Source organism: Equus quagga, chromosome 11, assembly GCF_021613505.1.
Source record: "Equus quagga isolate Etosha38 chromosome 11, UCLA_HA_Equagga_1.0, whole genome shotgun sequence".
Classification (NCBI taxonomy): domain Eukaryota; kingdom Metazoa; phylum Chordata; class Mammalia; order Perissodactyla; family Equidae; genus Equus; species Equus quagga.
The window spans coordinates 9,510,368-9,523,448 of NC_060277.1; the positions used below are offsets into that span (position 1 = coordinate 9,510,368).

The 13,081-nt window shown below is 43.3% G+C and overlaps 1 protein-coding gene across 2 annotated transcripts in view; it reads left to right on the forward strand.

The window, feature by feature from the left end:
• Positions 1-4,968: 4,968 nt before the first annotated feature.
• Positions 4,969-13,081, forward strand: part of SOGA3 (SOGA family member 3) — a 64,211-nt gene continuing 56,098 nt past the window's right edge. For both annotated transcript variants that reach the window (XM_046677057.1, XM_046677058.1), the window contains exons 1-3: positions 4,969-6,069; positions 6,524-6,748; positions 8,602-8,760. In XM_046677057.1, the coding sequence (XP_046533013.1) occupies positions 4,969-6,069; positions 6,524-6,748; positions 8,602-8,760 (1,485 nt within the window). The remainder of the gene's footprint in view (positions 6,070-6,523; positions 6,749-8,601; positions 8,761-13,081) is intronic.

Sequence of the window (13,081 nt, forward strand, 5' to 3'; positions counted from 1 at the left end):
AATAGCCTCAGAGATACAGATTTCTAAGTCATGGTATGAAAAGAGGCACACGGGAAGAATACAAAAAGCAGAAGAGAGGACCCAAGTTCAAGTTAGGATTGTGAAACTGAACTTAAGTTGTTTAATATCCCTGAAACACAGTTAGTCCATGTTTTAAGTGGAGAGGATAGTATCTACTTCACACTATTCCGAGCATACAAAGAGAAAGGGCGCTGCAAACTCTAAAGCTATGTAGATAAAGATACTTTATATGCTTAAGGTCATGAATATGAAAGAGTAGATACTTTAGGCGATGTATTTCTTAAGGGCTTTGAAGTTGAGACTTCAGCCTTCTTTCCTTGATTGAAGATCCACGTCTTACTGTGTTACAGAGTGGATGATTCATTATGACAGACTTTAAAAGGCCAATTGGCCTGTCTGCTTCTGCAGCACAGTAAAAATAATATGAAAGCCTTTCTAAATTCTGACCAGTTCTTTGAATAATCATCTTTGGGGTTTGCTTAATTGGAGAAATATAATTTTAACTAGCAAAACAAGGAATAAACCAGATAAATTTCCAGTTCAAAAGTTCTTTTAATGGCATATTTATGTGAGTAAAGAAGCATCTTAAATACCACTTATATTTATTCTTTATTATTAGTTTTCAACCCTGAAATTGTATAACACTAAATTATAAATTGACAATTGTAAGCACAGTGACCGCTTGATTTAAGTATGCATGATAATCTATTCTTGATTTTACCAGACTTTTTAAAGTTCCTAATGCATTGAAATAAATAATGCTACCTTAGGAAAAATTTGAAACATAGATACTTGAACAGAGTGCAAGTTCTTAGAGAAGAGGGATCAGGTAGGTTTTGTGTTCTCAGAGTACGTTTATAATATCATTATCTTATTTTTAAAGATTAATCAGAAGAAATATTTTTAGTTGAATGAGATCTGTGGATCTTGATATTTTTTAAGGAAATCACAACTCAAGTGTGAGTATATAATGACAAATTGCCTAATTTGAATTGTGATTACATTTTACTTTCTTATTTTTCTTTTATTTTTGATATGCTGTCAAGGTCTGAGCTATTTATCATGGATGTCACAGACATCACAATTCAACTTGCCATAAGTATTCATAGAGTTATATGGAAATTATCCCAATTCTCATTCATAAGCTTGAGCCTCCCTAGAACAGAATTATTTCTTAATTTATCTTTGCATACCCAGCACCTTGGACAGTGCTGGCCATGCACTAGGCACTTACTATTTTGGACCAGCTGAATCCGTGAATGTTTTGTCCTGATACTATAGTTGTCTTATTTATCGCTGGAGATATTAATCACGAGGGCTTGAACGTCTTTTTTATTTTGCTGTAATGGTGTTGCTTGTATGCAAACTACTCATTGTTAAACTGAGTAAATTGTTACATAATTAAATTGTTTTATTTCATTTTTAATGCAGGATGTTACATTTGGAAAATAGAATTTTGCACTAAAATTCATGTTAGCATAAAGAATTATTTTATCAAAATATTGACTTCCTTTTACCTACAAAACCACGATATTGTTGGAAAAGAAATTTAATTACGAAAAAAATACCCTTTCGAAAGCAATGTTTACGTTTATTCTCACCTTCAAGTTCACCAAGGAATTCTTAGAGGTAGGAGGCAGACCTTCATGCTCCTATCCTCCCCCCAAAAAACAAAACTGGAAGAGAAAAGGGAATTTTCCTGTTGGATTTTTAAAATATTATTACTGTGGAACACTGTGGATTAGTGTACATTGTAAAGGCATGTACTCTGAATTCCCTTTTTCCCCCTGAATTCCCTTTAAGCTTATATCTTATAAATACACTCTTGATGATTCGTGTTACCCACATGCACTACTATAAAGATTACAGATCCCGGCAACTGTTCCTTGTATTCAAAGCGGAAACTAGAACTTAATGAAGAGGAGAAGAAAATGTACCAAAGGCAAACCCGTCTGCAAATGATCTCTGTAAACCGATGTTATTCGGTTTGCACTAAACGAGTCGTTGCACTAAATTGCACAAGAACCCTTTGTCTGCGGGACGCTGGGTCTGGCAACCATTATCTACTCGTGGAAACGACGTCTGCTGACTCCGCCCGGGCTGGGGGTGGGGAGAGTGCACCGCGTGGAGAGCTCCGCTGAGGATTAAAGTGAACGAACAAAGAGAACTCCCAGCAGCCGCCCGCCAGCGCCTCGCAGCTGCACCGGGAGACGTCAGTCACGCCCGGAACGCTGTTGGAATCCGCCTCCCTGAGAAAAGAGCTCAAGTAAATAATTGATGGAAATTGATCCAGCCCAGGACAAAGCTTTACAGAAAACCGGTGCCTCCTATTTCGAGACGTTTGGGAATCTTCTGCCAAGCACAGGATATTGGAGTGAGGCAGGCACTTTGAAAGCTTTGAGAGCGACCACCGATCTTCCATCTCGGGCGTGGCTCTGGCCTTTTTGTCTTGCCCCCCCCCCGCCCCCCGTCCCTGCCTTTTTCTCTTTCCTTTTGAAAGTAGCTTCTCTTCGGTTACTTCTACCCTCCCTTGCAATTCCGCCCCCTCCCCTGCTGGGTCTGGTGAGGTCAGCTCATGAATATCTGTGCACTTCCTGGGGAGCGTCTGGCACGGCGTGGTACCTCGCGTGTTCGCCTCCTTCGAGCCGCAGATCCACCCCAGCCGCGGACTGATGAAGGAACCGGCTCTGAGGCCTCTGAGTCTGCACGTTAACGCCGTTGTTTGGAGAAATCGAACGGGTGTGGAACTGGGGCGAGCGGGCCCAAAGTCGTGCTCGGCCAGAAAGTCGCACATCATACTACGAAGCTAAACTTCCCTCGTCTCTGAAAGACACAATCATAAACCCTGAGGTTCCTGGAAGATCGAAAGGGAAGGGCTGTTGATTTGCATCAACTTGGAAACATCGCCTCTGCTGAGAAGTGAGCAGTTCTTCTGGATTTCTAAAGGGATGGGCATGAGAAATGGGGTGGGTCAGTGGGCAGATGAAACCATTGATTAAAAATGTTGGTTTGGGCCATGCTGGGGTTGCTTGGTTGGTGATTTCCACGGGCAAAGCCTTGAAGAGACACAGCATCTTGTCACTTTGTGAGAACCACGTGACAGAAGCCAGGTACCTTTGATTGTGGGAGCTGTGTTCCTGTAAAACGAGCTTTCTCTTGGGTGAGAGCTGTATGGGGCCCGAGTTCAACGTTTCTCTGGTGGCACTTATCTCCAGAGTGATTCTGCCTAATTCAAGCTTGCGTTGGCAATATAACTTGTTTGGGTGGTCCACGTTAGTGTGACCCATGCCGATGAACTAGGCTCTTCTAGGAGCATGTGGCTCCCGGAGAACATGTAGAAAATAAGTTGATGGGGAACTTTTTTTTTCTCTATTGTCTTCTTTCTTCTCTATTATTTTCCAAAATGAGTTGGAAGGAGATCCTAGAAAGAGAAAGGGAGATGGAGAAGGATACTTCCAATAATTTTTCTTTATAAAATGAGGTATCACTGAAGGTTGACTAATGACAGGCATAATGTTAGTAAAATAACTAACAAGTATCTCCTCTCCTAATAGGAAAAAAAATTTTTTTTAAACAGAACTTTCTGCCTAGTCATACCCTTTTCGGTACTTTAGAGAGAAATTATAGTTCTAAGGCAAAGGCACCCAATTGATTAGCTTACTAGCTAGCTGGATCACTAGGGAGAAGAACCCAGGAGGCAATGGCTTGCTATTTTCCAGATTTTAAAACCCAGTGATAGATTTGCCTTGGGAAAAATGCACAATAGAAATTGCTCTTATCGCCATGAGTGAGGATGCACCAGCCTTCGGGGTGCAGGGTCAGGATGCACCAGCTGTCTTGGATGCAGCATCATTTTATCTCAGAATTTGGTTCCATAGGAGGGACTGGGCACTTTAAGAGTACAGCTTTGCCTACGATATGTATGATATGCCCTCCATGCCATTTTCATTCTTAAGAATGAAAACATTTTATATCTAGCAATTACACTTGAAACTAAAATGATTCCACAGAACTGTGAAATTTGGGTTAGTCTAGAAAGAGTCACCACCCGTAATTTAAGAAATTGTGCACAGCCTCGAATAAACTTTTCCAAAAGCATTTTAAAAAATTTTTCCTAAAGCTAAAAAAATCCGTTTAGGGTTGCTGATGACTAAACCATATAGATGATTCCTAATGCCATTATTTTCTTGAAACTGAAGTTGATTTAAAGTCATCCATTATTTGTATTTTCTCTTAGTTCTCATCTAAAGGAAATTGGGTACATTTCTCTAACCAAGAGCATTAAGGTTTAGAGTTGTTTGAGAATAGTGCCATTTATCCATAGCAAATCTCTAGGAACCTTCATCATAACCCTTTCCCTCTAATTGACACTTGGGAATATTAATTAAATAAAACTTTCTCCACTAAACTAGGCTTTAAAATGCAGATTTGATAGTGAGGAAAAGCAAGGTCGAAAAAGCGGGGAGGGTATTGACAACTTTAGCATGTGGACATTTCCTTTTCCTTCTGAACCTTCCTCCTGACCTTATCCTCTTTTTTTTTTTTTAAATCTCTCTCCCTAACAATTCCTTTCTGTCTCCATATTTCACTCTTGCCAAAACCTGCTACCCTAGAATGTTAGATTTAGTTGCTTTCAGGTCGTCATTTACTGAGGTGGCGTCAGAAGGAGATGGCGCCTCCCTGGGCAAAATGAGAATTGATAATTGTGCATCCTATTCCTAAAGTCAAGGCTTCTATTAAGCGCCTTCCAAAAATCTCATTTTCTAGGGCTTCTCTTGTTTAAGAAAATCACTCTTTGCTCTGCAACAATTCAGACATGCTGTGCGCTTCCCTTCTCTTGTTTTTGTGCCAGGTTAGAAAGAAAGGTTGGTGGCAGTGAGGAAGGAGGAGAATGATCTGGTGATGGACCGTTCTAAATCTCATTGGGTAGATTTTTTCTAGACTGCCATGAGTCAGCCACCGACGGGGGGCGCTGCCCCTGCCACCGCCGCAGCTTGTGCCGCCACTGCTGCCACAGAAGCTCGCCTGCACCCGGAGGGCAGCAGCAGAAAGCAGCAGCGTGCTCAGTCACCTGCTAGACTGAGGGACAATTCGGTCCGACAGACAACCGCGGCCGCCCGGTCCCCTGCGGGGGCCGGCACTAAAGTCAATTCTGTTCGACAGCAGCAGCTGCAGCAGCAACAGCAGGGCAACAAGACCGGGAGCCGCTCAGCGCCTCCAGCCATCGCCCGAGGAGGCGGAGGCGGAGCGGAGAAGGCAGCGCCCCTGGCGCCCAAAGGGGCCGCGCCGGGAGCTGTCCAGACTGCGCCTGGTGCTGAAGCGGCCCCCGCGGCGACCCTGGCCCCGGTGGGCGGCAGGAGGCCTGGCCCGTCGGAGGAGCCGCCCCGGGAGCTAGAACCCGTGTCCTCTAAACTCGGGGAACCCCCTCCGCTGGGGGAAGGAGGAGGAGGGGGTGGGGAAGGAGGAGGAGCCGGCGGCGGCTCCGGAGAAAGGGAGGGGGGCGCTCCGCAGCCGCCGCCGCCGCCCAGGGGCTGGCGAGGGAAAGGCGTACGGGCTCAGCAGAGGGGCGGCAGCGGCGGCGAGGGGGCCTCCCCTTCGCCATCCTCCTCCTCTGCGGGCAAAACCCCAGGCCCTGGCAGCAGAAACTCCGGAAGCGGTGTGGTGGGGGGTGGCAGTGGTGGCGGAGGGAGCTACTGGAAGGAAGGATGTCTGCAGTCTGAGCTCATCCAGTTCCATCTCAAGAAAGAGCGGGCGGCAGCGGCGGCGGCCGCAGCTCAGATGCACACTAAGAACGGCGGCAGCAGCAGCAGCCGCAGCTCCCCGGTCGCTGGCACCCTTGCCATCTGCGAGCCCCTCGCACTCCCTTCCTCCTCCCCAATGGCGGCGGCAGCAGAAGGCCCCCAGCAGAGCGCAGAGGGCAGCACGAGCGGCGGGGGCATGCAGGCGGCGGCGCCCCCATCGTCGCAGCCGCACCCCCAGCAGCTCCAGGAGCAGGAAGAAATGCAGGAGGAGATGGAGAAGCTGCGAGAGGAAAACGAGACTCTCAAGGTGAGGAGAGTGGGGGGAACCTGGTGGGGGAGGGGAGGTGTGGGCCTCGGAGGATTAGGGCGTGTCCGGGCGGGGGTGAAAGGCTGCTAACCTGTTAGGGAGCCTTGAAGAAGGAGGGGAACAGGAAATGAGGAGAGGGGGTTCCTCGGCCTTTTCCGGATTTAAAGCAGCCTGAGATAGCGTTAGATTTTAATTTAAATCCAAATCTGGGCCTTCGTTTCTCTGATTTATCATGGTATGTCCCACTTTTTCATAGAGCTAGAGTAGGAGAGAGAGGCCTAAAGAGGGTCCGTTTTTTCAGTTTCTTCTCCTTCATTCAGCTCCGTGTCACTCCTGTCTCACGGAGAAGGGGCAGTAAAGCTGGGAATTTGGACTTGGGATGGGGTGTACACGGTGTATGTCGGAGGGGTGGGGGAAGAGGCTAATTTTGACCCGCGGCCTGTTACCACCTCAGAACGAGATCGATGAGCTGAGGACCGAGATGGACGAGATGAGGGACACTTTCTTCGAGGAGGATGCCTGCCAACTGCAGGAAATGCGCCACGAGTTGGAGAGAGCCAACAAAAACTGCCGGATCTTGCAGTACCGCCTCCGCAAAGCCGAGCGCAAAAGGCTCCGCTACGCGCAGACCGGGGAGATCGACGGGGAGCTGTTGCGCAGCCTGGAGCAGGACCTCAAGGTCTGCGGCACCGGGCTGGGGACGCACAGCAGGGGCGGCGGGGCGCCGGGCGCGGGGAGCGGGGCAGGGTGGGGGGAACTCTGGTCGAGGGCTTTTTGCGCTGAAGGCCTTCAGTGGTGACTGGCAAAGAGCTTTAGGGACACGGAGTTTTGCAGCGCTGACCACAAAATACCAGGATCCCGGAAGGGGAAGATGCAGAACAGACAGGTGGGTTTGAAGAGTCCAGTGGGTGTGGAAGGTCTTGCGGAGAGGGAGCCCTGTGGGCTCTCCTGGGGGTGACTCTTCCAGAGGTGGGGGGAAGAGGGCGCCTCCGTCCCTGGCGGAAACAAGGGCGTGGCAGAGCGAAGGCTCTGGCCTTGATCTGGCCTCCAGGGGTTGTCTTCCTAGTGAAGGCCAGGCAGAATCAGGCACCCAAGAGCAGCATGATGAAGACTCCTCCAGAGGAGGAGCCCAGAATAAGAACAGCATTGGGAAGGTGTTAAAGTTAAGATTTCTCTCTGCAAGACCGCTCCCCCCCCCCCCCCCCCCCCCCCCTCCAGGACTCCTTCCCTTCTGTGTTACCTCTGCGATGTCTCCCCAGAAGCAAAACTGTCCACTTGCGGCTCCTTTTGGAGAAGTAAAGGGAGAGCGAACTAAATGAAAGAGCCTCCTTCTTAAGGTGAAGTTGCTTCTTCAGAATCTCCCCCAGTGGAGAAATTTTAGCCTTGAAATGCAGTTTTTAGGCAGGTGTGGGCTGTTCAGTTCAGTTTGACTGTAGGCAGATTCTCTGACAGTGCAAATCAGATGTTATCTTCATGGCTATGAACAAGGAAACAAACATAATTTTAGTTGTATTAACTTCGTCAAAATATAAAAATCAATTGTAATTATCCTATATTTGTTTTAAAGAAAGCTATGAGGAAGCATTTTATGAAAGTTGTTGTATTATTTCTCTTTTTCTTCTTTTCCTCTCATTTGTTGAGTACACACTAGGCACCAGGCACTGTGCAAGCATTGTTACATATATTATTATCTCACTTAGTTCTCAAGTAGAAAACACAACAAAACTGTAAGGTAGGGATTATTAATAGCATCATTTAACAGGTGCCCAAGCTGAACCTTTTACAGAGGTTAAGTGCCAAGCTTCCAGACCTGGAACTCAACTAGTATGTGGCCAGGCTGGCTCCCCACCCAGTCTAAAACCACAGCCTGGCACTGAGTCACTACACCAGGCTGCTCCACCTTTCTTCCCAACCCTAAAATTTCCAACGTAATCTCAAAACAGGAGGCAAAAATGCGCACTGTCATTTTTTTAGAAGCTTAATCTCAAGGACTAAAATGTTTCCTAAAACTAAACACCCAGAGGTATAGGATCAAAATTCAAGCCCCGTACACCACTTGTGAAAAATTTGTTTTCTGGTCTTTAAAATGTGTATTAACAGAAGCACCTCCCTCATAGGTTTTTTTTTTGTAAAATTATAGGAGATATGTGAAATTTCTCCTCACATAATAAAACACAATTGAACATTTATTACCACACTGTCATGTAGAAGTTAAGGGAACAAAGTCAAGAGCCAGACCCCTCGCCATTTGTTACCTATATGACCTTGAGCATATTACTTCACATCTCTGAGACTTAGTTTCCTCATCTATAAAATAGGAATAATAACAGTACCTATTTCATGGGATTGTTGTGAGAGTTAAATGGTTTATGTATGTCAATGGCTTATATTTAAAACATCTGGAAAGATGCCTGGCACATGGCGAACACTGTATAAGCATTGGCTCTTGTTACTTTAGTATGAATATCACTTTAGCCAACTTATTTTGTTGTCTTTAATTATATTCTCTTGTTACAAACTGCTTTCATTTAGGTTGCAAAGGATGTATCTGTGAGACTCCACCATGAATTGGAAAATGTGGAAGAAAAGAGAACGACAACAGAAGATGAAAATGAGAAACTGAGACAACAGCTTATAGAAGTTGAGATTGCAAAGCAGGCTTTACAGAATGAACTGGAAAAAATGAAGGAGGTTAGTATTCAATTATCTCTTAATGGACTACGTATTTTTAGTTCTTTAGGAAAGATTCCCAAGGACTAATATGACTGTTAAAGAATTGGCTTTTTTAATGATTATAGGACATTTGGTTGTTCTCACCCAATATAGTGACAGATATATGATTTCATACTAATAAGTAAGTAGCAAAGAAAAAATTTTGACCTTAGCCCTTCCTCTAACCTGACATATGACCTATGACTGATGTTTCATCCTGTGTCATCCAAATGTGTCTGTTAGTTAAATTACACAGCTGAACCAAGCACAAAGGGTGTCAAGATTATGAAGAAATAAGCCCTGTGTTAGTTGAGATGAAGAGCTAGTCCGGTGAGATTACTACTGAGTTCATAGAACCATAGACTTTTGGGATGAAAACGGCCATTTAATCTAATCTAATCATTGCTTGAATCTTCCTTATAACAAATCCTCCAAATGATCTAATGCTTAGAGCGTCACCAGTGACTAACCCTTCAGATCTTCTGCAGAAGCCAGTGCTATCACAGTATAGCTCTCTTTAGAGGTTTTCTTTGCTTCAAGTTGAAATCTACTCAATTGTAACTTTAACCAATTCATCTAAGTTCTACCCTTTAGGGTAGAAGAGTCAGAGTTCTCTTCCACATCTTCTATTTGAAGATTCCTACCATGTTTCCCCTGAATCTTCTCAAAGAACAAAATCAGTATCAAAGGAAATAATTGGAGGAGGAAAGAAACAGAAAAGATCTATCAAGAAATAATTAACTTTTTGATACAGTGCAACTTGTGAAAACTGTTATTGAGAGTTAGCGAATACATACGTAGTCCTTAGAATATTTTCCTCTGCTTAAATATGCAGAATTTAAATGAAAATCCTAGTCTTTCCATGGACTAACTGAGATATTGCACCTTCCATTGCTGCGCTTATCTCAAAATGGTATAAAAATATATCAACCGTGTAACAATGAAAATATCAATAGTCTGATTAAGAATATGTACGTGTCAAGAATTTGTAGAAGACTGTTTCAGTGGGGTAAACCATTTTGTGATCTAAGTTTCTACTTAATCTTATATCATCCTGACTTTAAATATTTTTTAACATGACAAATTAGGGCAAAATCATTTTAATGAGATAGAATTGTTGGCTAATACCCAAGGGTGACTGTGTGTTATAACAGAAAAACATGAAGACTGGGAGCCATGTTACTATCCTCATCTGTAACTAACTGGGTAACTTAGAAGACCTCTAACTTCTACTTGCCTCAGTTTATTCAGTTGTAAAATGTTTTTGATGATTCTCAGCATCTCCTGTGGCTATCGTGACTTTTATCATGAAACCTAAGACATTACTATTAGAGAACAGCACAGATTTTTTTCTAAAGTTAAGAGATCAAATATAAAAATAATATAGATTTAAATATATGTTTCCTCAGCAATAATGTACAGTTGAAGTGTGTCAAAAATTGAAAGTTTGAGTTCCAGGATGTGGGTAGGTAGATGTATTAGTTTGCTAGGGTTGTCGTAACAAAGCTCCACAAACTTGGTGGCTTAAACAATAGAAATCTATTTTCCTTACAGTTCTGGAGGCTTGAAGTCCAAAGTCAAAGTGCTGGTAGGGATTCCTCCTTCTGAGGGCTGTGAGGGAGGGATCTGTTCCAGGCCGCTCTCCTTGGCTTGTAGATGGCCATCTTCACGTTCATGCAGCATTCTCTTTGTAGCTGTCCATGTCCAAATTTCTCTTTTTTGTAAGAACACCTGTCTTATTAGATTAGAGCCTACACAGATGACCTCATTGTAGCTTGATTGCCTCTGTAAAGATCGTATCTTCCAATAAGGTCACATTCTGAGGTACTTGGGGTTAGGACTTCAACATATGAATCGAAGGGACACAATTCAACTTTTAACAATAGCTACTGAATGCCTTCTTATAGTCCAAGAGAAAGTTCATTGTCAGTCCCATTAGGCTCCATTCCAGGTTCATACCTCTCTTGCCTTCTTCCATATTCTGCATTTATACCATTAAAAACATTCAAGTCAAAAAAATTTCACTTCATTACCAGGGATGAAAGACAAATACCTTGTGATTTGGTGTCATGTGACTGTGTTTCAAGTTGGATTTAAGAATGGCATAAGAGATTTCTGATTTTCATCCTGTTCCAGGAAAGGGGAAAATGCCTATAGACTGGCTGTCTGTAAGCCAGACAGATGGGACCCCTCCCATCTTCAAATAAAAGCCAAAATAATCTGGCTACCGAAGAAGGACTGGAACCTGCAAATGTCCTCAAGGAGAATCATTGTGAAGATGCATTTCCTTGATTCTGTTCCCCACACTCTTCCCTATGACTACTTCTTCCTTCAGGGCTCTAACTCTGGATTGGAAAAACACTGTTGTAGAACCAAGCAGTGTGGGTATATATGTTCACGCCAAAGAGGCAATTCACATTCTCCCTGGAGTTATAAAAGCCGAATTCCAATCCCTGATTAGGGACTACAACAGTAAAATTGTAAGGAGTTTAGGAGCAGGGATGCAGGACATCAGTTCTTAAAGTAACCTTTTACTAAAAAGATGGGCTCTAAAATAGCATTTATAGTTTGAGAAGATGGATGGTGGTGGGGAAGAGAAATAGAAATAGAGAGGAAGGACAAACGAGTGGAAGATAAAGATCTGGGGGATTCTAAATGTAATACAGGGAAAATGAAAATATTCTAGGAGGGAAGTTCTGTAATCATTCATTTGAGATTGCCCTTCATAGTGTTCAGAAAAGTGTCAGAAGTAGAAAAAGTAGTTTGGAAATATGTTTAGAAATCAGAAATGGTCCATTAAAATAAGATTTTTCTAATGGTACTTCTGTTATCTTCCAAAAAGATAGCTCCTAAAACTAAGCTGCAGTAATAACTGGCTCATTTTGTGGGGTAGGAGTTGTAGGTTTGAAGCCTGACTTGTTCTTGTATGTCTGCAACAGCTCCACTTAATCATCTGCTTCTGGATTGTAAAATGAAAACATATTCAAGTCCTTGGTGGGTTGTAACCATACGACTGTCATCCCTTTGTGGCAGTCTACCAGTGGAGAAAATAGAACCAGGCCAAGCTTTCCATTATAAAGAAAAGACGTTAGTTAATGGAGCAAAATCATAAAATGTGAAATAGAATATACTAGAGAGAAGCAATCCTCCAACTCCCAGTTTTTAGTTTCTTATATGGAGTCAAAATGGATGTTGAACAACACAACTGGGACCAATAGCCCATCTGTTGAAGTTTGGAAACCATTTACTAAGAGTTTAACTGGCTTTGGGGGTGTTGACCAATTGCTCTCAAGGCTAGTGGCTGCACGAGGTTCTGTGCACCTGCTCACATCCATCTGCTTATCTTCTCCCCCTAAGAGTATGGAATAGGTACCTCGAGATAAGAAGAGTTGAGTAGAGTCAGGACGGAGGTAATTACTGAGTCTACTGCAACTCATTACTTGTATCAAAACAGCTGGTATTCTGCCAACTGCAAACAAGAGGGACCTCTTAGGAAGCTGCCTTAGAATCTTAATGACATTCTCTTCCTGATTATAAAACATTGATTGCCTCTAGCAGTATGCTTTCTTGCAGTAAAAAATGCCTTTACCTTTTTGTAACCTGGAGAAAAATGATGAGTTATCTTCCAGCATCACAAACAATTAGAAAGACAAAAGTTGTTGTAAAAGTTATTTCATGGAAACTACAACTAGTCTTTTGAATGCCGGGATGGGTTAATGCACAAATAGCATAAAGTGAGGATATGGAGGAAGCTCTATCTAATATGGAGGAGGCTCATGAGAGGCGAGTCTCTGCTACAGTTAATTGAAGGTCACTGCCCTTCATGAACTCCTGTTTCTATAGGAAGAACCTTTCTTTGCACAACTTTATTTCAAAACCCCTTTGCTCTTCAAGAGGGAGAGGTCTTCTCATGTCACCTTTAAGGTCTGTTTTTGAGAAGCATTGATGATAGTCATTTGAGGAAAGAAATAACCAAGAGAGGACCTTTGAAGATGGAAAGGGGAGAAAGAGTAATTGAGATGATGATGATGATGAGAACTGTTTATTACATCTTTTTCATTTCAGAATCTGTACTCTTTGTGTTGTCTCTTCCCTCACCCTCACACAAGAGTCTTAAAAGAAAATGATTTCCTTAACTTTTCCTGGTCTCTGCTCTCTACAGGGCTGTTAACTGGCCAACAGCAATAACACCATCTGTCTTGGGACTTTTATTCTCTGTGCACTTGGCTAACATATCTTATCCATTACAATGAACTTTCATTGTAGGACACAAAAATAATTAATACTATAAATTGCAACA